General features: G+C 45.6%; 2 protein-coding genes across 9 annotated transcripts; one reads left to right on the top strand and one right to left on the bottom strand.

Moving 5' to 3' along the window:
• The first annotated feature begins 7,196 nt into the window (after positions 1–7,196).
• pnpla4 (patatin-like phospholipase domain containing 4) lies at positions 7,197–14,642 on the top strand. Of its 3 annotated transcripts, none has more exons than XM_071464530.1 (7): positions 7,197–7,334; positions 9,246–9,434; positions 9,978–10,072; positions 11,439–11,574; positions 12,176–12,241; positions 12,502–12,654; positions 13,809–14,642. In XM_071464530.1, exons 1-7 carry the CDS (start codon positions 7,317–7,319, stop codon positions 13,938–13,940), a joined length of 789 nt encoding a protein of 262 aa, XP_071320631.1. In that variant the 5' UTR covers positions 7,197–7,316; the 3' UTR covers positions 13,941–14,642. The 3 variants fall into 3 exon arrangements, with proteins under 3 accessions (XP_071320631.1, XP_071320630.1, XP_071320632.1); XM_071464529.1 differs by lacking the exon at positions 7,197–7,334 and adding an exon at positions 8,134–8,156; XM_071464531.1 differs by lacking the exon at positions 7,197–7,334 and adding an exon at positions 8,176–8,842.
• A 1,985-nt stretch (positions 14,643–16,627) lies between these two features.
• Positions 16,628–24,017, bottom strand: sts (steroid sulfatase (microsomal), isozyme S). Of its 6 annotated transcripts, none has more exons than XM_071464521.1 (10): positions 23,868–24,017; positions 22,794–22,948; positions 22,485–22,606; positions 22,061–22,183; positions 20,859–21,270; positions 20,640–20,776; positions 18,562–18,699; positions 18,319–18,478; positions 17,997–18,118; positions 16,628–17,292 (listed from the first exon to the last, which is right to left on the bottom strand). In XM_071464521.1, exons 2-10 carry the CDS (start codon positions 22,928–22,930, stop codon positions 16,931–16,933), a joined length of 1,713 nt encoding a protein of 570 aa, XP_071320622.1. In that variant the 5' UTR covers positions 22,931–22,948; positions 23,868–24,017; the 3' UTR covers positions 16,628–16,930. The 6 variants fall into 6 exon arrangements, with proteins under 6 accessions (XP_071320622.1, XP_071320624.1, XP_071320620.1 ...); XM_071464523.1 differs by having other exon boundaries at positions 23,817–24,015; XM_071464519.1 differs by having other exon boundaries at positions 23,806–23,999.
• Positions 24,018–24,334: the final 317 nt, after the last annotated feature.

The raw sequence follows: 24,334 nt of genomic DNA, 5'->3' as shown, positions 1-24,334 counted from the left end.
GTGGATATCAGCACAAGAGTGGATTTTCCACTGATTCACACCAAAATGCCAAACACTGGGTGTAGCTCTGTAAGACCAGGTGCGAAGCGAAGAACAGACACGGTTCATAAAAAGCCTGTATCCAGCTCGAGTCTAGTTATTGATTGGATTTGTAAGGAAATCCTGGAGCCTGTGCTGTGGTGGAGTGTAACGTCATATGGACACGGAGCAAAGGCGAGATGAGAGCGTGTCTCAGGGCTAATAATCATACTAAAGCCCCGCTGTCTTCTTCTCCCAATTCAGAGATGGATTTTCAGCTTTATTTTTGGAACCAAAGATAAATATTTAATCAGACTGAACACACACACACACACACACACACACACACACACACACACACACAGCCTTGTAACTAGTTTCAAGGTTTGGCAAGTAGAAAGAATTCATGATCATCCTATTTGATGTTTGTAATTTTATCAGTTAAAGAAGGGACATACTATGCCTGTTATTTGCATGAAGCTAAACGATATCCCTGGTGATAAGAGATCTACACGTCTGGGCTCTAACAGAAACAATTTTTTTTTTTTTACGGCCGTGATTCAACCCGATGTCCAGCTAGAGCGTGAATATGTGATCAGCATCTTGATATCAGGAGGAAAACGTGGTCACTCAGGTCATGAATATCTATGCAGGTACGTTGGACAGTGTATAAGGTGTGTGAACACCATCTGTAAAGTCACAGGTTTGGGCCTGCATGCATCCACCTCACAGAGGACCCTCTCAGCACTGGCGTCCTCACATCAGTGCAGACCAACTTTAATTTGAGCTCAACAGTGTAATGATAATTAATTGTACCCTGCAACACTTCCCTTGACCATGTTTGTCCACTGCTCTGTGTGAGAGAATCGGGGATAATTAGAACGGACGTGTAACGGATGGAGATACAGATCACTCTCACCAGGTGGAGTTGATCTAAATGAGACTTTGACGGAGAACCAGCTGATGGTGATCAGGAGACGGACTCTGGTTCACACTGAGGCTCACAAACAAACCTGTGTATTGGTTATTTATGGCAGGTCCAGATGGAGGTTAAGGTTTAGGACGCCGCTGCAGTCCTGTAGTTGGATGTGAAGTTGTCCAATTACACCAAGGCCCCGAAACTTTTAGCCCTTTTCTTTGAAGTAAACTTGTCCCATTGCAGAAAGCGATTGAGTTTCGACTGGGCCTAAATGTGATATGGAACACTGTTCTCCTCCCCCCCCCCCCGCCTGAGCATCCGCTCCAAGAATTGCAATCACTGTTTTCCCTCCTTCCTCCTCCTGAAGGATATCCAATTTTCCCTTCCTTAAATAGTTTGTCCTCTGTTTTCCTGAGGAGACGCAGTAAGATTTCAGAAATTGCCTGAGATGACGAGCTGCTGCTTCTTCCTCTGATTGAACGCGAACAGGCCTGAAACTGCGCTGTCACTTCAGCGTGAACTCAATCTGTGCTCGGATGTAATTCAATCAAGGCGTCTTGTTGTGTATAATGTAGGAAAGCAACTTTCTCTGTCAGTCAGTAACTAATCTTTAATTAGTCTCCCAGGATCTGGGCTTTGCAGTGAAATTCCTCCAGCACTGAGCTGACATTCTGATGAGTCACGTCCCAGCGAGGTGAGTAATCCTCTTGTTCTTACACTCTGCAGTGAAATGACAGGTACATGTTTGCACAGTGTTCATGTGATTGTCCTAATGGCCTTTCAGCGAGCCGTCCCCTCTCCCGTCTCATCTGTCACATCCAGTTTTCTTTCTGTCCTTACACCCGCATGTTATCCCTCCATCACACCCTCAGCCTCTCTGCTCCGCTTTCAATTTCACTTTGATTCTTCCCCTCTATTGCCTCGGCTCCACATTTAGTTTTTTTTCGATCTACAGGAACTATTTGATCTTTTAACAGATTTACTTTATCTGTGTGACCTTGTGATGTCTTTCCAACTGCACTTGTGTGGGGGTGTAGAAGGGGGGGTGGGGGGGGTGGGTGGGGGGGGGTTTGCTTTCTCTTCAATCTGCCCCCCCAAAAAAAAAAAAAAACGCCTTCAGGCCTTTATCAGCCCGAGCCCTGAGAAGTGTAATTACCCCCACCCCATTTCCACACAAACACAGAAACACTCAGCCCACTCCTCACAGTGGGTGTAACTCAGATAATGTTCCTCCATCATTTTTCTGAAAGTGCCTCTTAATTATAACTTTGCTCTGGATAATGACTCTGATATCTGAAATTGGACTTCTTCATTTCTTTTATCCATGAATTTCATGGACTCTGGGATGAGACTATGTCCCACACATGCTCTCTCTCTCTCTCTCTCTCTCTCTCACGGTTAAGCTTCATCGCCAAAGGCTCGCCACTGAATAACCACCATCTCCTTTATCGAGGGGAATAATTAAATCACAGCTCAGTGCTAAAGCATCATGAGTTTGACCTCTGCTGGTGCTGGAACAATGTTGGAGTCAGGTTAATGTTATTGTGGTTCATCTGTCACAAAACAAAGGTTTCAGTGGGGTGGGATTCAAACAGTAGGAAAGAAAGACAATATCTATCTAATGCTTTCCTGTTATAATATTGGCTTATATGGCTGTCAATCACAAGGGGCTACCGTGTGATTGACAGACTGTACCACACACTGACAATCAGGATAGAGGACAGAGCAGGTCAGCTCCACCCCTCACTCCTCCTCAGCTCCACCTTCTCCTCCAAATATGGTTCTTCTGGTTTCAAAAAACCAAGATGGCGACGGACGAATTACAAACTGGAGGCTTCAGAACAGCAGCTCACAAACCCGTGGGAGACGTGACAGTGGGTTGTTGCTTGACGTCCACTCCAGTTTTGTTTTAAAAAAAGGCAACAATATCAATAACAATAACTCTTTGCCTTACAAGCTAACCAATCAGATCCCAGCGATGTACCGATGTTGGTGGCTCTCAGAAATGTATGCACTGTAAAGGCTTTCGAGAGGACATACACTATGGAGCTCAGTTAACCAACAAGTCAAATTATCTGTCTGACATTTACATGAAAAATCCTCCAAAAGGCACCAACTCTTCAAACACGGCCGAGAGCTCCCATCCAGAGACTCACATTAGCCGAGGTGATGCCAAGCAGACAGCGAGTGGCTAGACTCAAAGAGGCCACGCCCTCAATTACGCATCACTTTGAGCTTTGATAGAATTGAATGAATGTGTGAATGATATAAAAATAGAGTTGTCGTGAAGGGGAAATTAGCGAGAACGGCCCTGTTCCTAAAGCACCTTCCTATAATTACCAGAAATATCATTACAATTAGTGATGAAACATGGTTCTAACAGTCAGCTGAACATGCCTACACATTAATGTGTGTTCACTGTTTCCTGTGCAGCGCTGTTACAGTTCAGGGTGGAGAAGCCTCGGAAACTATTTAGACATCATGAGACACTAAAAAAGTTTCCTCCCAAACTCAGACTAATAGAAGAGTTTTAGACGAGTCAGCAGCTGCTGGAGGCTCCATGAGGCCGGTTTTATGAACTGTTAAATAATCTGCTCTCACACCACACTGCCTCTGTGTCTCTGCTCGTAGTGGAGCGGTAATAACAGCACTGACCAGTTGTGGACTGTCAGGAACCACACCAGGGACGTCCTCTGATCCTAGATTACTGAGGCTGATACCAATATGGATATTTCAGAGAGAGAGAGAGAGAGAGAGAGAGGAAAAATTATAACAATTTCTTTTAACTTATTATTTAACATAAATACGTTACAGAGGTGTGAGGAAGATGAATGGAGGCAGGATGTTTTCGAGCTTCAACCACAGTAACAATTACCAAACAGGGTTCTGTGGGAACTCTTAAATGCAGACAGATTCTATGAACAGTGAGACAGATTATCCAGAGCCACGGTGGTAAATTCTCTCAAATCTCATAGTTTATCAGGAGTTCAAGGTACTTTAGTTGAATGTTTCCAAGCTGTATAAAGTGGTTGAAGTTAGCTTCACTTCGACCGGCTAAAATGCTGATACACGGTGACACATCACAACAATCCTCCGACCCAGACGACCCTCTGATACGACCCACTGGAGCGTCTCCTGAAGAGACTGTCCTCCTGTAACACACCAGCCCACAGGTCGTCTGTCAGCAGGTTATTATGACCCATGGTTAGGTTTTGTTGCCAGGCGACATCTAGTGGTTGTAGTAATGATGACAGGAGCAAAGGGAAAAGTGCGGTGATGTAATTTAGTCCACATCAGGTGGAGGTTGGGGTGGATGTACTCATTTCAACCCAAATCACCATCTTTTCCTAAACCTAACCAAGCCATGACCGTTATTATAGTAACCATGGCAATGAAGGTAGGTATGTCACTCTCGGTACAGTCTGCATGTTTATTATTGTAACCATGACAACCAAGGTCATATTGGACCCTGGTTGCCATGACTAAAGTAATAAACAGTCATGTCTTGTTTAGGTTTTTGGAAAAGATGGTGATTTGGGTTAAAATAAGTACTGCTTCAACATTAGGCAATCTTTGTTGTCATAGTTACAATAGTGACAATGAACACTCATGGATAATAGAAACAACATAAACTGCTGCTGTCACATGGGAATCGAACACCGCTCTCCTGTGTCATATTCATCCATCCACCCCAACCTCCTCCTGACGTGGACTTTGTCGCTCTATAAACTACGTCACCGCACTTTTCCCTTTGCTCCTGTCATCATCACTACGACCACTAGATGTCGCCTAGCAACAAGACCTAACTGTGGGTCATAGTGACCTGCTGCAGAGGTGACATCAGGCCTCGTTTTTGAATGAGCGCTTCTCATTTCTGATTGGTTCACCATGTAGAAAATCAACTTAATCTTAAATGTGAGTGAAAATGTAAACATACAAGTTCAGATTTTTGTGCTACAAGCTCTTGCATTTTGCACGTTTCCCCTCATGTTTTTTCTCCTTAATTCTCCTCCATTGTATTGTGGAGACAGGTATCCACACTATCACAGTCTTTTACATCTACAGCTCATATTCACATTCTAAATGTGTAATCATGATCTCAAAACTAAAACCAAGCGCATCTCTGTTTGTTCTTCACCAAACAAAAAGCCTTATCCTCCCTCCATCACTTCATCAGCTCACTAACAACGCTGCCTCCTCTGACCGAGTTCAGCTCTGCCTCTGCTCCACACTAACCCACCTAATCCACTTTAGGCTATACATAATCATAAGCAACACTAAAGGAGCGGGAAATTTGTGCTGACGTGCCAGGAAAGCAAGGCGCAGAGGATTCCGATGGCAGGGGGTCCATGGGAAATAAATGCTGACTGAAGAAGTAGCAGAAGAAGAATTGCACTTCAGGGACACTGCCTTAGGCAAGAAAACAACAAAGTAGGGCTAATAATAAAAGTGCACTCTGGTTTATTATTTGGGTTATTGTATGACAGGACTATCAGACATCCTGTGAGAGGAGTTTTTACTCCATCTTTTAGGGTTGGAGAAGCAGTATTCAGGATGATCTTATCCTGTCGAGGTCTTTGGACTGTTTTCCTTCATCAGACAAGACACTTGTGTAACTAATTCTACACAGATGTGACCTTCCTCATGCTTTAGGAGCAGCTGTGGATGTGGGGTGTGTGCTTTGTTTCAAACAAACCTTGGGTCTTACCTTGAACAAGAGCTTCCACTGCATCAGACAGTTAATTGGGCTCCTGTGTTTCTGTGTGGTTGCCAGGCAGCTGGAGCTGAACAAGTTGTAATGTGTTGTCGAGAAGACACAGCAATTAGATCTCATGGGTCTGACACGTCGGCGGGGACAGGAGTCACTCCTCATTTGTGCAGAACAATTCACCAGCATGTCGCTACAGTGGCTGAATGAGCTAATAAAAGCTGTTTGGTGATGAGACTGTAAAACCTGACTGCACTCATCCAAACGGCAAAGAATCATAAGATAAGTAACATCATCAAACACAACAATCGAAACACAGAAACGTGATTAACCCCAGATTTACTCCCACTGGGCTGAACGGTTTATGCGCAAATCTGGGATTTATCAATATTTCTTACCTGAATTTGTTTGTTCTCTGCGAGCAAATGTAATCCTGTCTCAGACCATGTGTACTTGCAAATGAAGACGTGGCTCTTAGAAAAAGTGAGCATATGCCTTTGAACTAAACAACCAGTACATTAAATATTGAATAAAAAAAAATAAAAAAAACTTTTAAACCCAAAAATATTTAAAATCTGTTCATTTGTAATGGCATTGGCCAACTGTATTAAATAACCATGAAATTAATTGATTAATTGTCATCATTAAACACTTTAAAACATGCACTTATTTATTAATGAGGACATCTAAATGAGGGGAGTGAGGACGGTGGCGACACTTTTTGCATTTCTCTCAGTTACTCAGAGTCTATGTGGACCAGACCAACCAAACTTCTATATATTAAACTTACATCTGTCTGCTAATTACCCATATCATTTAAAGATGATTGCATATGACATCTCATTCACAATATTTATTTGATTGAAAGAATTCAGATGGTGCAACTGATTCAAACCCTGGGGACGGTTGCAACACAGATCAGGGATGGTTGCAACATATTAAAATACATAAAATTTCACTAATTAAATTTTGCTTTTGGTCTCAATAAACATAGTGTTCTGAAAATAGGCATTGTTTTTTGCAATAACATTACACAGTATTATTTATGACTTGTTGCAACCGTCCCTTGTTGCAACGTTCCCCAGTCTCCCCTAATTGTCCTTTATACCTGTCACTCTGTCCTTCACGCCCCCCAGGAGAGCCAGCTGGTTGTGGGCGACCTCATCGGTCAGGGTGTGGACCGGCCAGCGAGGTTCCCGGGGGGTGCTTTGGGGGGTGGACTGTGTGGCTGGCAGCTGGGAGCGACAGGTCGATGGCACATCATCATCCACTCCAGCATCATCTGGCCCTGTAATTCAAATTTAAAGTTCTGCATAGCTGTGTTCATTTGAATGAAATGTAAATGCTACTCTGATTGCATTGTGCTCATTAATTACAAAAACACAGGCAATTGCAAATATCACCCACTTATGCAGCTCAAGCCACATCTTTATTTTTCCCATCGTCACTCCAGAGGAAACACTTTGTGGAGCAGGCATTTCCCTGTCAATTTAGAACAAGTCTGATTCTCTAACACAGTACGTTCAGAATTAGCCAATCCTCATGTGTCATGAATCTGACTGTGCTTTTGTGTGTGCGCTTTGTGAGAACATTTCTGTACACATTAGTGAATCAGGCCCATTCTGGGCAGCTGTGCCTGAACAGCAAGGTAGCAGAGCTGGACTGTGAGCCATGCACAGTGGAAAACAGGTGCGTGTGGGGAGTCAGGTGACTGGGATTGGCGGGAAAACAGAAGTAACTGCATGGAATGTGGATGTGGCGATGTCTGCAGCAAGGGGAGAGTTGGAGTCAGTGAACTGAAGATTAATATGCACTCTGATAAAATATGTCTTAGAGAAGTTTCCATGTGAAATCTAGAATCTAGAAAAATGTTTATCAGGAGAAACTATGACAGAGATGTTAATTATCTGTAAACATAAGATATGATATAAAAACTGGAGCAAAATAATTGGCTTGTGAAGCATGTGGGTGTCTTGGAGAGAGGCAAAGTTTTGGATAGTTATCACTGACTCCTGTTGCCCCATTTTATCAGGGTTTTGTGTGTTATATCATCAGTGCTTCAGGCAAGTGTTTCCATTAATTTCTCAGGATTTTGATTATTCAGCACAGTGGTAGTGGGTTTGTTATGTGTCAGAGGGATCAGCCCACTGGTTGTTGGGGGTAGAACAGCTGCTCAGTCAGGGAAAGCGGAAACAGGTTTGCATCATTAGGTCCACTCAGCAGTGAGGGACTGGGCATTCGGAGGATGTGTGGAGACGGGCAAAACTGTTCTGTTGGAAATCATATTTGTTTAACTTTGTGCACTTATGAATAATTTGCGTGCTTAAAGGAGACTGTTATTGTCAGCAGTAACAGAGAATCCAGTGTTACAGCTGTGTATGCTTGTGTTCATGTGTGCTGCTCACCCCCACACTTACCTGACTAGGTGGTATGTTCCAGTTAGGTGAGGAGGAGGAGGAGGTAAGATGCCAGTCAGTGATCAGTAGGGAGGAGAGCAGGAAACATCTCTCTGTGAGGCTGTGGAGTGTTTGGTGTCAATCAAGTATCTTTCTGCTCTTTTGCAACATCCCATTAAAGGTTTCCAGTGCACGAATACCATCGTCTGCCCTGTATAGTGGCAGCCCTGCAGAACCTGAACACTAACTGATCTAACCAGTTGAATGCTGGGATGCAGTTTGCTGTTAGTCTGCTCAAACCTGCAAAAGCTCAAACCCTAACCCAACAACCCAGAAATACAGGCTTGAGCCTTTACTATCTCTTTTATTTAATTTATTTATCTTAATTTATCCAAGTGACTTATAAAATATAAATTTGCTTAGTAATCAGGGACTTAAATGCATTTATTTCGAACCTGCTGTTTGACGTGCGGGTTTAAAAGTACACAACATTTATCCTGCCAGTGAAAAGCGTGGTGCGCTTTGTTTTTCCGCTTGACGGTTTTATTTTGAAATTCATAAGCGGAAGAGGTGTTGTTTACCTTCCGGCTCTCCATGAGTGGTGCTCCGGAGCAGTTTTATAACAAAAGCTTTATATTTAATTGTGTCAGTCGGAGGTGAAGACAATGAATTACCGCCAAAGGTTTAGTGTGTCGGGGCTTTAACACGGTCCGTCCTCTGCTCCTCCGCTTCACCTGAGCTTGCTAAGCTAACGTTAGCTAGCTGTGAATGCTAGCTCTCTGCTAACGCTGTGGTACAGAGGTATGCTGCATTTACGTTTCACTTCATATCTTTAGTGTTTTAATCCTTTTCAATGAGAGTCTCGCTGAGGAGAAATAAACAGGCTTAAATATGGCCTCACACAGCTCACACACATTACATCAGCTCCACAGTCAGAGAAGCAACTACAGGTCTAATTGCTAATACTTACCACATCATATGAGAGTATTTCATGAAGCAGTGGTGGAGTTTTATAGGGGGAACTTGATCAACTTCCCTACACAACTGATGTGCTCCTACTGATGACTTGTGTGTGCTCTGTAGTTGTAGAACATGGTTAGTTATCACTCAGCCCTGCCTTGTATGTTTGACCTTTCACCTTGTCAACGACAGAAGAGCAGTCATGTGAATCGTGTGTGGCTGGTGTCATTCTGTGTCTGTGCAGGTGTTGAGGATGACAGTCCTGAATTTGTCCTTTGCCGCATGTGGTTTCCTGGGGATCTACCATTTGGGTGCTGTGGGGGCCTTTCTCCGCCACGGGGACAAGCTGCTGGGCTCCCTCGGGACCTGTGCGGGGGCCTCAGCCGGGGCCCTGGTGGCTGCCGTAATGATCACAGCTCCAGACAAGTTGAAGGTAGAGTGTTCACTTATTCATTCATTCATTCAGATTGAGAGAACAGAGCAGTGGTTAACAGAGCAGGGTGGGGTTGAGCTGTGGGGGGTTTTAGGGGCTTCCAGAGCAAAAGAGGTACAGAACTAGAAAGTGTTAGTTGTAGTCAGAAGTTTCACTGTCAGTATTATATATACATTCTCCTAATATTTAACATCCACTGGCTCTTAGTTTATATATTAACATCCAAAGATAATATCTGGAGAATAATTTGGATTTTAAATAATGATACAATTGCAAATGGATCTGTGAAGATGATCTGTCAGGCTGAAGGATGTTGTGGGGACATGCTGAGATACAGATCTTTAAAGAGTTTAGTTGGTGGACAGGAAACTCTATGATCTAACATGAGCTGCCTTCAGGTACGGGTTATGGTCCTGGAACAGATTCACAGTCGTCCTGAAAACTGGGACATGAAGCAGTTTAATGAGTGTGTGAGTTGTGAATGTGGCTCTTCAACAGACCCTGTGTAAGTGAAGGAAGTATGATTGTTTCCTCCTCCTCCAGCACTGCAAAGACTTCACCTACAGGTTCGCAGACGGTGTGAGGCGACAGCGGTTCGGAGCCGTCACACCAGGATACAACTTCATGCTGACACTACGGTAACCACTCAGCAGGCATCACCGCAGCTCTGGTGTGGAACTCAGCAAACATCTGTGTGAAACCACAACTGAAGCAAAACAGATTTGTATCAGAGGTGTTATGAAAAATCTTTGTGTGATGTGACAACTTGATGATGAAAATGCATCACAGCAGGAGCTCGGTATCAGCTGGTGAGCGGAGGACAGTGAGGGACAGTGGGGACAGTGTGGGACAGTGAGAGTGGAGCACTGTGAGGACAGTGTGGGACAGTGAGGGACAGTGTGGGACAGTGGGGACCACAGTATCTCCAGCTGTGTCACCATCAAACACACACACTCATGTCCACCTCAGAAATTTAACTTCCAAAACTCTCATTCCCATCAGCCTCAGCTGTATATCCTGTTGCATGTTAATTAGCATGTTGTCATGCTAACGTGCTAAAATCAGGTAAACACACCTGCGTTGTCATGGTGACTCCATCAGATTGAAAACACTGAGCTTCATTAACCGGCCTGACGAGCTGATGGGGGAGTCGGTTTGAACTCATCTGTTGTTCAGTGCAAAATGAAGAACTGATGATTCCACACTTGTCAACCTGCGGTGACAAGTTTCTTTACCTGAAGTTGAGGATCCAACACAACTGTGACCTTTTCAGCTCCCACTGTAATTTCAGCTTTTGTCCAGCCGTCCTCTGCACTCAGCTTCCTGGAGCATCATCCACCTTTTCACTGAGCCGTGTCCTCAGAGGTTTCCCTCTGTTCGTTCAGAAGACACGCTGCAGGGTTAGATCAGCCCCCACCCTGTCCTGGATGTAGACGCCTTAATTAGCATAAAGACCGTTTGTAGCAGCTACAGTCTGTTGACTTTTTCTTTTCTGTTTTACCCTGAATCAGGAGCCATGATAGCCACATTCATGGGAAATACACCAGGCTGAAAAACCTTTTGAATCACCTTTAAATTGCTTTGGAAACAGGTTTGTAAAGTGCATCATTTGATGCCTGTCGCTCGCGCTGGACACATTGCACAGAAATGTGTTTTTCCTGGAGGCAAATGACGGCTTTTCTTGAAGTGTTGACACACGTCAATCTGGGTTGTCAAGATGTAAAAGTGAATGTAGTTAAGTGTTTGCTTAACACACAGAGAAAATTGAAGCTGTGGTGAGAGAGGAGGGAGCCGGAGGTTTGGGTTTACACAGAGACAGTGCTGCAGGTGTTTGAGTCGACACAACAGTTTTAGGGAGAGAGAAACTGATGTCAGAGCTGTGGATGAAACCACGTCCCCACTGCACTCTCACAGCCTTCATTAGTGTGTCGTAGCGAGGGCGTGTTAATGACATGTACTTCTGGTGCCTTGTGAGGACATGATCAGTGTGTGGTTCCTCTGCAGGGAGGGGGTGGAGGAGATTCTGCCGGCTGACGCCCACAGCCTGGCCACCGACCGCCTCCACGTCTCCATAACTCACTCCAAAAGTGGTAGGAACCACATCGTGTCCAGGTTTTCGTCCAGGGAGGAGCTCATACAGGTACACCCCCCCCGATTCAGAAACACACCCCCACTCCTGAAACACGATCTGTGTCTCCTCTGTGGTGAGGGGAGGGGCTAGGACACACACAGGGTGAAACAGGAGGCAGAGGAGAGAGACACCACTGTGAACGACACAGCAGTGGCTCTGCACATTAATGTGAATAACAGAATTAAAACTGGCTCCACAGTAACTGTTGCACCGGTTGCACTGGTTCTACCAACTTTGCACATGATTTGGTTTTTTGCTACACCGTGGTCATCAACCAATGACTGATGAGCAATCACTCTCCGCTGACGGCTGAAGTGGGAGGGGCTCAGTCTCTCAGGCACGGTCCCGACAGGTTTCCTGCTTTGCACTGTCGTTGTGCAACTTCAGGGTTTGAAGCTGAAATTGTGTTTGAGCTGTTCACAAGGTTAGAGTTTCCTGCAGTGGAGGGGCCAACCACAGGTCCTGAGTCAGCTCAGTGTCTCTGCCCCTGTCTGCTGGTCGTCCTCCCTCTCCACCTCCTCCTCTGTCTCCAGTGAAGAATAGTAAAAATAGACACATATGTGCCCCTCACTGAGTGCTTACTGATGAACCCCCCCCGTAACTTCTCCAGGCTCTGCTGGCCAGCAGCTTCGTTCCTGTCTATGCTGGACTCAGACCAGTGGAGTTCAGGGGACAGGTAAGATTCATCCTTCTCATTGGTCCATTCTCCCTGACAGTGACAGTTTGTATGTGGGAGTCAGCTCAGAGTGCAAGAACAAGCTTGAACTGTTACTGTTTCCATCTGGATACATTTCAAAGTAAAAGTCCCATACTTGTAACCTAATAGAGCAGCTATAGAAACTCCAAATTAAAAGTCCCATGTTTGGACATTTAAAATATGGTTTGGGCTGATAGGCCGTCTTCACAGAGGACATGACTCTGGTTTTGTGTCACTAGACGTGGATTGATGGGGGGTTCACTGACAGCCTGCCAGTGCTGCCTGTGGGACGAACCATCACTGTGTCCCCCTTCGCTGGACTGCAGGATGTGTGTCCCGTCCACAGGGGGCGCTTCAGCACTCAGCTCAGACTGGCCAACATGAACATAATGGTAAGAACTGGATCCCATCAAACCGGAATGGGGGAGGGGGGCGTATATTGTGAAAACACTTTGGGGTCAGAGTTTGACTCCTGCATTCATAGTCATTGGGTGGGGGACTGCCCTGAAGAAGTCACTGGACAAATGGTTACTTGTTAATGAGCCCCACACAGGCTGGGGGGCATTCAGGGGCCTCTCCGGCTGAACGTTGTTACGTTGTGCAGCAGACTTTGAAGGATAATGTTGTCGTCTGTCAATAAATCCCATCAGTGAAACACATTTTCAGCAGCCCCTAATCGATGGGCAGCCTCGTTAACAGGAGTGATGGTGTGTTGTCACACCTGCTCAGGTGGGACTCACGTCCCGGAGAAAACAAACAGTCATGAAAACTACAACAGTAACGTCAGCATGAGCCTCAGATAGCTCGCTACACCAAACAGCACCTAACAGTTTCCACAGCTCCACAGCTGCAGAGAGCAGCAGGATGCTGCAGGATGGAGTGAAGGGTTCATCTGCTGATGTTTTAGTTGTCATGTGCAGAGGCAAACCGGCACTGTTCATTAAAAACAGTAGTTTATTCTGACAGATTCATGCTGCCACAGATACTGTTCTGTCAGTCCAGAGCAAACTGTCAGCTTTCTTTCAAGCTCCATCCAGTCTAAAGGTAGATGTCCATGTGTTTGTGATTATAAAGCAGGTCTAGGTTCTATATTAATACTGTGAAAGTATCAAAGCCTCAGTCCACAGAGAAATGCACACAGCCTGTATTCAGAAACTGAGCCTTAAAACCAGCCGTCAGGACTTCTGCAACTTTGTGATGTCACAACAAGACATGGCTCAGAGCCTCTCTTTTGAACGCAAAAGCAGCAGAATAAATGTAAGACAATAGAGTTTAAGCAAGCCAATCAGAAATACAATGAGAGAAGAAAAAGAAAACACCCTAGAAATAAAGAGTGGAGTCATCTGGACAATAAAACAGAATCAAGTACAATTCCAGCAGTAAAAATATGTATCATGATGTTCTGAGTGAAAAGTCAAAAACATAAATCCACACATCCAGTAAATCAAAGCTGATTAAAACTGGATTCACGGCTCATGTTCAAGACTCTCTGATAGTCTTCAGTAAATAAATACTGTTTGTGTGGTGTTCTCTTCTGCTCCGTCAGTTCTCCGTGGAGAACGTCAGGCGTCTGAACCAGGCTCTGTTCCCTCCGTCCGCCAGCAGAATGCAGGTTCTCTGTGAGGAGGGTTACAGCGACGCTGTGAGGTTCCTGAGGAGAGAGGCCTGGATGAGCTGACAGCTGACGCCCGCAGAAACATGAGAGTGGCTCTGTTGTTGTGATTTCCTGTGTGAGTCTGTGTGACACTGTAACTACACACACCCCCGAGTCAAAACGCCCTCATGAACATGCAGGCGTTTAATTTCCCACGGCTTGAAGCAGGGAGAGAAAAATACCGGCAGTCGCAGCTCTTCACAGGAAGTGCACGCTGCCGCCATGGACGTCAGGAGCTCCCTCAGGACACGAGGGCGGAGCGCCATCTTTAAATGCCGGACCATCCCGCCAGGTTTCTCTGCTGCTGCCGGGTCAGTGTGCAGCGTGACGTGAGCAGGTTCTCGTCATCGGGTGAACGGAGCTACACGTGGAGACGTGCACATCTGTGTTCACGCTCCACAGGCTTTGACTCATTCACTGAAACACACCAGGCTCCAGGACACTTTCACAGCCGGTGGGTCCTGCACTTCCAACACAGACCAGGACCTGTTTCACCCCCCCCCCGAGCTTCCTCCAGCCGAGCCTCCATCCTGCAAACCTTCGGAAAAGCTCCGAGCATGACGCAGATGATGCAGATGAACGAGTGATTTCAGAAGCTCTGCAGGAGGAACCAGAGCCTGCATGAGTTTTTATTACTTCTGTCATTTTAAAGTTTTATCACCAACACTGATGTTTGTGAATTAAATTAAAAAGATTAAACAAAGACACAAATCTGTCGTCATCGTCCTCTTCTCCTCTGGTCCAGTGTCTTCTGGCTGAAATAACACTTCCTGCTCATCACTGTACTGATATAGATCTGTTAAGACATTAAATTCTTCTTTTGTTACATTATGAAAACAGATTTGGTTTTTTTTGTTTCTTTGGTGCATAAACCTCTTTATTGCTTTTTCACTATACAAACATTATACACACATATATGAAATATAAGGTAGTGAAAGAAAAAAAAAAAAAAAAATGTTAACATCATAATTTGGGGGATGAATTTTCACTGACTTATTCTACCATATTGGTGACTTCACTGTGATAGGGATTCATGTTACACACCCGATGGGCCTTTCTCCAGCTACATCCAGCAGATGTAGCTGCTGATGGTGTGAAGCACCATACAAACAGAAACCTCTCAAGAAGAACGCGCACACACGTGTTTCTGCAGTGGTCTGCTGGAAGCCCACCTGCTGCTTCTCCTAATGCGGCTCCATTAAGGCTTCCCTGAAATTACAGTTCCCACCCGGGGCCAGAGATTCCCCTCTTCCTGCTAGAAACCTTCCTAATGAAATGCTGAAGGGGCCCGCTGTCTGGAAACGGGCCAGCTAATGGAGCCCATTTGTTAGTGTAATTATACAGCTGCTGACCTCACTGTACAGCACGGTGCCACCGCTCTGATAAGCACATTCAGAAGCACGGAGGCGTCAGCTGACAGAAGCTGAGCTGCAGAGACGGTCGCCACTACTGAGTCACTGTCACATGAACAGTCATAAATCATAACCAAATCATAGAGAAAGAATTTAGGATCAGCTGGAGCTGGGGCCGCCTGATCTTAAGGAGCTCCAACACTCCAGCCTCCGAGTTACAAAAGCATAGAGGAGCGTTTCTGCGGCTTTTAGAGCCGGGACGTGTCTGATGTCTGCTCATGAGGGTGTTACAGGACACGAAGGAGCTCCAGTGGTTCAGGTTAAAAAAGTTTTGTGGCTATTTATGTGAAACCTACATTTCTTTCACTTCTTTTATCGAAGCTGCCCCATGTTCACCAGCTGCTCAGACTGTTTATTGTCCATCAGTACGTTTGACATGAAAGCTGATATTCTGCTATAACCAATACCACAGTATTTGGACTGTGTATAAACTGCATCTTCACTTTGGATATTTGGTATTTCTGCATTCAGACCTGTGGGATCTGCTGTTCTGGTTTGAGGAGCAGTCTCTGGACATGTTCACAGTACATTCAGAATGTGTGTTGGGCTTTTCCACAGCCTCCTGTGTGTTTCCACTCACGTGTGCGTTCTACTCACACCAACCACACAACAGTTTACAAAGCTGAGGTAGAAACGCAGCTATTTTCACTTACAACACACTTTGATTTGATGTGGTTTCTGCTCATCAGTCTGCTTCATGGAAACAGGAACATTAGTGGAATATTAATTTTCATTCACCATGTTTTTTTTTTCTTTAACAGGAACATTGTTCTTTTCAGAATAAGGGTAAAACTGTTCATGTAAACACAGTAAGTCACTGCGACATCACAACCAGATGCATAAAACTCTGCTAGATTCATGAGGATATAATATTTAACAATGATGACACAAGCAGAATTATTTCTGTTTATCAGTTGTCAAACAGTTTAAAACGTATGATGATAATAATGAGTGAAGCTCAGTGAAGCTGTCTGGTTAGTTTTATGTTAAATTGTGTCTCTTCTTTATTTCTCATTTTCACTGCTCTAAAAAAAACCATGTGAACCACGGTCAGAAGAATGACGAGGCGATCACAGTCTCAGTCTCTTCATAAATACTGATTCACGCGGGGAGACGGCGTGCACGTGGTTTTACTGTGCACGCATCATTAATGCATCTGGCCCCAGGACAGTGAGACCAGCCCTGGTGATGGAGCAGCAGAGACCCACCGAGTCCAGCCGCAGAGGAAAAGGCTCTGCTGCTGTTAATGACACATTCAGACACAGACACACAAAATAAAAACACAACACACACACACAGTTCATACACTAACATGATGATCTTTATTCATCTCCACAGATACACACGCAGCAGCAGCATAAACACACTGTAAAACTACTGTGAAGAAAGTTATGTTTCAATTGATTCAGAGTGTGTGTGTGTGTGTTATATTTCTGTCATAAAATATTAAAGCTGATGTCTGAACACTGTTTGTCAGCCTGTGCGCTGCAGCAGTGTGTTGTGTTGCTGAACAACAGATGTGCGTTGAGGTCACTGTGTGAAAGTCTCATGGAGTCATCCGTGTAGTGCTGAGGTCACAGATGTGTTGAGTTTCCTGTGATATTACTGGTCCTGCTGCCCCTGTGGACACTGGCAGAGCTGTCCCAGTGTGGAGCAGCAGGGCTGCAGCCACGGCTTCCACAGCAGATTCCCTGCAGACATCTGGCTCTCCACAGGCTGCAGCGACCTCCGGTGCCTCTCCACAGCCTCCTCCATCGCAGCCAGGACGGCGTGAAAGGCCGGCTCGGTGTCCGGAGTCAGCGGCGTGGTCTCTGACGGGTCCCTCGAGAGATCGAAGAGCAGCGGGGGATCGTGGTAGGTGACGTAGTCCGGCGTGCAAAAGCAGATGTGTGTGTGGAAACAGGCCGTCTCACCTTCTGGGTGGAAGTTTGGGGTGAAGTAAAAGGCTTTCCACACCGAGCTACCTGAGGAAATTCAAACCAAACCACAGGGTCAGAGCTGTGGCTTCAGGCGGCCGAGCGTCTGTAGGTGATATTTACTGACTCTCCTTCAGCAGCTGGAGGAGGCGGCTTTCATTTCTACCATTCAAAACTGAAGCAGGAGCCCAAAGCTGCCGCAGATGATAATCTACCAACTGTCACTGCTGGTGTGTTCAAGGACAATCTGACATCTGAGGTTTGAGCAGCGCTTTCAGCAGAGCAGGTGCATCACTGCAGAATAAAGTCAGGATTCAGTTACTGCTGCTGTGATCTGCAACTTGTAACCTCTGACCGCTGACGTCGGCGAGGTGAACTGATCTGAAACCAGCAGCAGCAGAGATAGCAGGTAGCTGTTTAACAGCCCACTGGGTCTGGTTAGCAGCGACTGAACCTTTGAAACTAATTATCGAAATATAGAAACTTTAATGATCTGCAGGGTTCATGTGAAAAGCAGATCATGTGACACAGATAACAGGTCATCAGATCGTCTGGATCTAACTATACACTGTTAGACATAAATCTGTTGTATTTACACACTGATGTAAAAGATATTAATTAACTGTGTAAAACTGTCAGCATCAATATGACATCACAAGTTCTCCGGGGGTTTGATGTATTTAGGGCTGGAAGCAGAATCAGCTGATGATGTGATAAAGTGATGAAGTGACTCTGCGGCGGTCTGGACTCACTGTTGTGGGGGTGCCACCTGACTGCGTTCAGGTAGGCGTTGCAGTAATGGAACAGGAAGTCGTGCTTCGACCTCTCCACTCTCCTCTGCAGCAGATCCATGAGGTCGTGGCCGTCGATGTCCCTGCAGGCCAGAGGACAGAGAGCAACAGTGAACCATTTCTGACACACACAGGACCGTGAAACCCCCCTGATCAAAGCCTCAGGGTTACATTACCCCCCCCCCCCCCCCCCTTTATCAGGGAACAGGCCTCAGACTCTTCTCTTTCTCTGTGACCCAGAGTTTGACTGGCATGTGGAGGGCGGGCCGTCTCACTGCCTCACCTGTCCTCTGGGACGGACGCCCCACTCAGGTGCACCACCGTGGGAAACAGGTCCATGTTGCTGGTGGGCTCGTCCACCTGTACGCCACCAGGGATCGTTCCGGGCCAGCTGAGGATTCCCGGGATCCGGATCCCTCCCTCCCAGTTTGTGGATTTCCCTGCTGCTCAGAGGAAAGAGAAGAAGAACGGTGAAAACCTTACTGTGAGTGTCCGGACAGGAATCTAAAAAAAAAAACATCAGTACCTTTAAATATCCCATTCCATCCCCTGTGGACCTCCCCTCTGGCAGAGATCTCCTCCAGGTGAGCCCCCTGGTCTGAGGTCAGGTAAATCAGAGTGTTCTCTCTCAGTCCGAGTCTGTCCAGAGTCTGGATGATCTGACCTGAGAACAGACACAATGTACACAGCAGTCTGTACATGTTTGTCATTTCTGGACTCCAACTGAAATTAAACAGACTCTGTTGTGTGTACAATATAATATATGTAATATTATGTTCAGTGTATATGTCCTGCAGGGAAAGCTGGTGGTGTAGCAGGTGTAGCTGGTTCTTTGGCTCTATCTGTAAAATTCACTGCACTGTGTGTCCTATCCATAGATTTCATTTGAATTCATATATATATATATATATATATATATATATATATATATATATATATATATATATATATATATATATATATATATATATATATATATATGTATGTATGTATGTATGTGTGTGTGTGTGTGTGTGTGTGTGTGTGTGTATATATATATATGTATGTATATATCTGAACTGCAGGACAAGTGGTCGGTGAAATTTTATCATACATGATTCTTAAGTATGATGACGTCTCCAGGTTAAAGCTCCTCGGCCAAAGAAGCCACAAAGAAAAGTAACACTTCTTTTCCTTTCAGCAAGCAAAACACAAGGCAATTACTGCCCCCCTCCTTTGTGCTGACACAATACTCCTCAAGCAAAAATAATTGGGGTAATTACACGTTCATTAGGAAAACAGCCCCCCACATTCAGTCCATTGTGGGGTGTTGTTGTGCGGAGGCTGTCCTCCAGACTGAATAGCAATTAGACCAGAGAGAAAGTGGCCGACTTCAACAAAACCTCCTAATAAGGAGGGAGTAGCTTGACCCTACATCTGGTGCGAAGGTAAAGAATCTGTCGGTGAAATACACTCAGGGCTCTTGCCTGATATTTAAATGATAAAAACACCCCCGTGTTGGAGCCGACTTCCTGCAGTCAGATAAGACTGAGACAGCAGAACAACAGAGAGCTAACAGAGGGGATCTGGGGTTCTCACATGGTGCAGAGTTCACAGTATGTGTAGCCTAGCTACCAAGACGCAAATGTTCCTCGCTGCCTCCATCATGTGACCATCAACTTGCAGGTGAGACCAGTGTGCCACCCCTGCAGGTACTCACCTGTTGAATATACGTAATGTGACCAAGGTTCAATGTCAGGGCAACATTTAACGCCAATGTCAGTTTGTGGGTGAATACTGACAAGAGCTGATATTTAGTTGGTTTTAAGTTGTGTTTTTAAAGGTCCACATTTCACTCTTCTTCTGTGGTTTATCTGAAGTGTTGATCTCCATCAGAAGATATATTTGTAGTTTTAAGAACCAAAAATCATCTCAGTGTAGTTTAACATCTCCTCTCTCAGGCTTCTCTCTGGAGCTCTGGTAACAACAGGTCAGTCAGCCAATCAGAAGAGAGGATCTGAGCCTCTCCTCTCATAGGCTGACTGTTTTCTGAGTGAGCCAATAAAAATACAGCAGATTTCTTTAATTTAATGTTTTTTTTTTTTTTTGGTTGAATGTCTGTCCAACATTAAAGTCTTTAGAGTCTGAAGTCTTTCTGACATTACATTGACATGCAGTGCATGCTGGGAGGAGTCTCCAGAAGACACTTTTGCTGCTTTACTGTCTGAGACCCCGGGGAACACACACAGTTTTGCAACTTGCACATCCAACAGGACTTTCCTGTCAATCACCTCTGCTGGAGAAGGACTCTGAGAGCACCCAGTTAGCAATTAGCAGTCCACAAATCTCATGTGCAGACCAGAAGCAACACAGAGTCCGGAAACTATTAAAACTCATCAATGAGCCAGAGTGGTTTATTTTAACAGAAAAAGCAAAGCACCAAATATCTGCAGTTAATTAATGATGATTAATCCGCTGCTGAAAATAGTCCCCAACAAATGCACCATTTCCTCCTGGTTGATTGATTAAAAAAAACTGTAGTGGAACCAAAGGTGTTTACTGACAATCCCAAAAAGCCAGAAGAACAGTGGACCAGTTCTTATTAAGAAGACTCTGCTGACCTACCCACACTCCAGTCCACCTCATGGACAGCGTCTCCGTAGACGCCGTGACGGCTCGTTCCTCTGAACGCTGCCGATGCAAACATGGCTGTGTGCACTTGGAGGAAAGAGAAGTAGAGCAGGAACGGCCTCGCTGAGTTCCTGCAGGACCAGGAAGTACACTTCAAAGACCAGCATTACACATAGGGGGCAGTGGGTTTTCTGATCCACGTGGGTCATGTACCTCTCTATGAAGTCCACTGCCTCATGAGTCATCCTCTGCGTCAGGTTTTCAGATGTGAACGGCTGCTCCACAACCCTGTGGTCCCTCATGAGGACACAGTTGAGGTATGGGATGACCGTGATGAATCCTGCTATCAGACCTGAGACCAGGAGGAGCAGACACAGCAGACCCAGGATCAGCCCCCTGCGGATGGTGATGACGCCACTGTAGTGGAATAAGGCTGCATTGACCAGGACCACGGCCAGGGTCCTGTACGGTAAATATTTGTGGATCTGGAACACGGTGCCGTGTCCGGGCTGGCAGTCCCGCAGGTTGGTCAGGGGGATCCCGAAAAAATGGCTGAAGCCGTGGACGCTGGGGTGGTGGCAGTGATCGTCGCTGCGCTCACAGTTCAGTCCCAGGTGCCATTTTCCTGGGACATTCACGACAGAAGTAAAAGAAATCAAAGTATTAAAGGAGAAAAACTTTAGAGCAGAAAAGACACAACGATCGATCTTGAACTTAAGAATCAATATTAAATCAGTTGAGTAAAAATCCTGATTAAGTGGAAGTTAATTAAATCATACATTTTTTTTCCAGCCGATCTCACAGGTGACAGGTATTTAATATAGTTGATAACAGAGCACAGCAGGGACACTAAGACAAGGACAGATTTTAGGAATTCTGTGGGAACTGTATCACAGAGACTGGAGGTGGGACACATCTGTCTAACAGTGTTTGACACGATCTCCAGGAAGATGGAAGAAAATTCAGGAAGTGGAATAAGAAGGGTAAAAGACTGACATCAAACCACTGAACTTGCCAATAAAAAAGAAGATGTTTAGAATAGTAGGAAGAGAGGAAGAGTAGGAACCTCGAGCATCCTTTAGAGTCTGGTTCCTGTTAAACAGTGGTTCATGTGGAGGTGGTGAACATCAAGTTTAGTTCAAGTTAAGTTTCAAAGATTTTACTGCTTCCATTTTAAAGAGTAACAACCTAACCCTAACCGTACCCCCCCAACCCCTAACCTCTAACCCTGACCCTAAATCTAACCCGGCTTTTACCTGGACTAGTTCTTATATCCAATTCCTGGAAAGATGCTGCTTCAGCTTTCCACCTTAATGTATAAATGCAAAATGACACCACCACCTTAAAGCTGCCGTCAGCAGTAAGAACCACACCTATCACCTATCACTGTGAGGTGAGGGACTATGGCAGAGTACCTATGAGAGCCGTCTCGTACCCCTGCTGTTCAGCAACCTTAGCGAAGGTGAGCTCTCGGCTGGGGAGGCCTCCAGAGGCTGCGTTAAAAATGAAGACACCAGGTTCGCTGTGACCGGCAACGCCTGGAAAACAGCAACACGAGGGGGAATCTGTTAGATGTTTCAGAGCCGTCACATTTTAAATGAAAGTCAAACTCCAGAGCGAAGACCTGGATCTGTAGTAATCTGGACTCAGTGCATGTTGGCTGACCTCATCGAAACCTCTGTGTTAAATAATTCAGTCACTGGATAAATGGGTTTCCTGCAGGGGGAGGAGTGAACATCTGTTTAATGTGACAGTGTTGTCCGTGGACGTTGCCTGCAGAGCAACATTAAGCACCGTGTCAGTCAGTGAGGGTTTCTGTGTTGGCGTCTGTGAACTGGCCTGATCGTATCGGGTATCGCCCGGTGAGGAATGCCGCCCTGCTGGGGGTGCAGAGGCTCGCCGCAGCGATGTGATGGGTTAGCTTCACCCCCTCCTCTGCCAGCTGGTCAATGTTGGGAGTCCTAAGAAAAAATCACAACTCATCACCAGTCACAAGGGGGGTGTATTCAGTTTGATAGTTTCTATTACTCATAGCAATACAGTCCCCAGATTTCTGGATCGATAGCAGAACATTGCTTGGTTATTGTCTGAGATCGTGTGGTAAATGTTTACAGGTACACACAAGTGAAAACAGCTAAATGTGCTCACCTTAGTGTTTTGTTGCCATAGCAGCCCAGGTCTCCAATTCCAAGGTCGTCCACCATCATCAGGACAAAATTGGGCTTTCTGCTTTCCTGAGACACACAGCTCACCCCCAGGAGCAGCAGCAGCAGAGAGGACTTCATGTTGTCAGAGCAGACACACTGCAGGAGGCAACACACCACATGTTGATTCATTTCTAGCCATTGCTAAGTGTTCGACAGCAGTAGAGGGTGGAGCAGGGAGCGAAGTACTTCGCACTGGACCTGTTGCTTCTTCATAAGAAACTGTCAAGTCTATGAAGTACCAACATGATGGCAAATGCATCACAAGTTAAATCCCTCAGATCTAAGAAAAGTCGGCCTGCGCAGGTTTTCAGCATCGACACAGCTGTGTTACTATCTGCCTGAGGACAGGTTACAGCGGCAGTCTGTCGTCATCTAAACTCGTGAAATGAGAATATTTGTGCAGCATTTTCTTCGTCCAAGGAAGATCCTGTCAGAAAAACATGCAGGAGCGACCGAGCAGCTCAGAGGCATTAGATCCTGATGCTTTGGTTTATTTAAAAACCGGTTCTCCATTCCCATCCCTATGTGGCAGCTCGTCCTTTTTTCTTTTTAACACTAAGATTACAGTTTCCATTTCCAGCATAAAGTTGTAACAGTTTAGTTCTGGGGTCTGTTATCGTAAAAGAAGTGAAGCCTTTATAGGTCATATTTTTATCCTTCAGGTTTCTTCTGTTTTCACGCTCCTGGCAACACGCTGGCCTGTTTTTATTCTCCAGTGTGGCTCTGAATAAAACAGGAGGACATAAAAAGCAGGTCTTTCACAGTCACATTACTTACATTTCATTTCATGAGTCAAAAGATGGAAAAACAGTAAAAACAGGTGACACTTTGCTTTATATTACACACACACACACACACACACACACACACACAGAACAGCTGTGCAGTTTCTCCACAGTGAGCTGAATAACTCAGGTGAGCAGGGGGAACGCGGCAGTAGCGCAGGTGTACGCCGTGCACGGACCCGGAAGTGACGCCACTGACCCGCAGCTCTCGCTGACCAACGCGAACGCACCTGTCGCTCTACCTGCCCGCGGTGCCCCGGTGGGCGGTGCTCTACCTGCCCGCGGGTGAACTGTGTGCTCAGCTCTCCTCCAATGACAAACGCGAACAGCTCAAACTTCCCGGAGCAGTGCGTCTGGGTGAGCCACGACTCTCGCGATACTTCGGATTTGAGCTTCCTACGTTAAGCCTGAATATTTAGCGTCTCTTCCTGTCCTGAGTTTCAAAATAAAACTTGAGAAACTTGTATGTCTTCTATGGAGAGAGCTCTGGGACTGGAGAGGGTTCAAAACCAACATTCAGTTGGCAGAATTTCTACCAGATCAGGAAGTAAAACCTGCTACTTCTTAATACAACCAGGTTTTTACTCTGAGTGTCCAGTTCAGCTTTAATGATCACAGACTGGTTGGACACTCATTATAATTGGGACCCTCGAGCCTGACATGAGCCTGCAGCCCACAGACTGTGTGATGCTGATCC

The sequence above is a fragment of the Trachinotus anak genome, unplaced genomic scaffold (genome assembly GCF_046630095.1).
Source record: "Trachinotus anak isolate AG129_WGS33_773 ecotype Australia unplaced genomic scaffold, CSIRO_AGI_Tana_v1 ptg000026l, whole genome shotgun sequence".
Lineage (NCBI taxonomy): Eukaryota > Metazoa > Chordata > Actinopteri > Carangiformes > Carangidae > Trachinotus > Trachinotus anak.
Note: the sequence above shows the minus strand (reverse complement) of the source record. Positions and strands in the feature narration are given on the sequence as shown.

Bases quoted from the DNA above. Each gene is read 5' to 3' on its own strand.
- sts (XM_071464518.1), bottom strand. From the start codon at position 22,981: ATGAATCAACATGTGGTGTGTTGCCTCCTGCAGTGTGTCTGCTCTGAC. The intron at 21,271-22,060 runs GTACTCTGCCAT...TGAATGTCCCAG, and splicing joins GTACGAGACGGCTCTCATAG to GAAAATGGCACCTGGGACTG. The intron at 18,479-18,561 runs GTACTGATGTTT...TCCTCTGAGCAG, and splicing joins ATGGAATGGGATATTTAAAG to CAGGGAAATCCACAAACTGG.
- pnpla4 (XM_071464530.1), top strand. The intron at 9,435-9,977 runs GTAGAGTGTTCA...CTCCTCCTCCAG, and splicing joins CAGCTCCAGACAAGTTGAAG to CACTGCAAAGACTTCACCTA. The intron at 11,575-12,175 runs GTACACCCCCCC...TAACTTCTCCAG, and splicing joins CCAGGGAGGAGCTCATACAG to GCTCTGCTGGCCAGCAGCTT.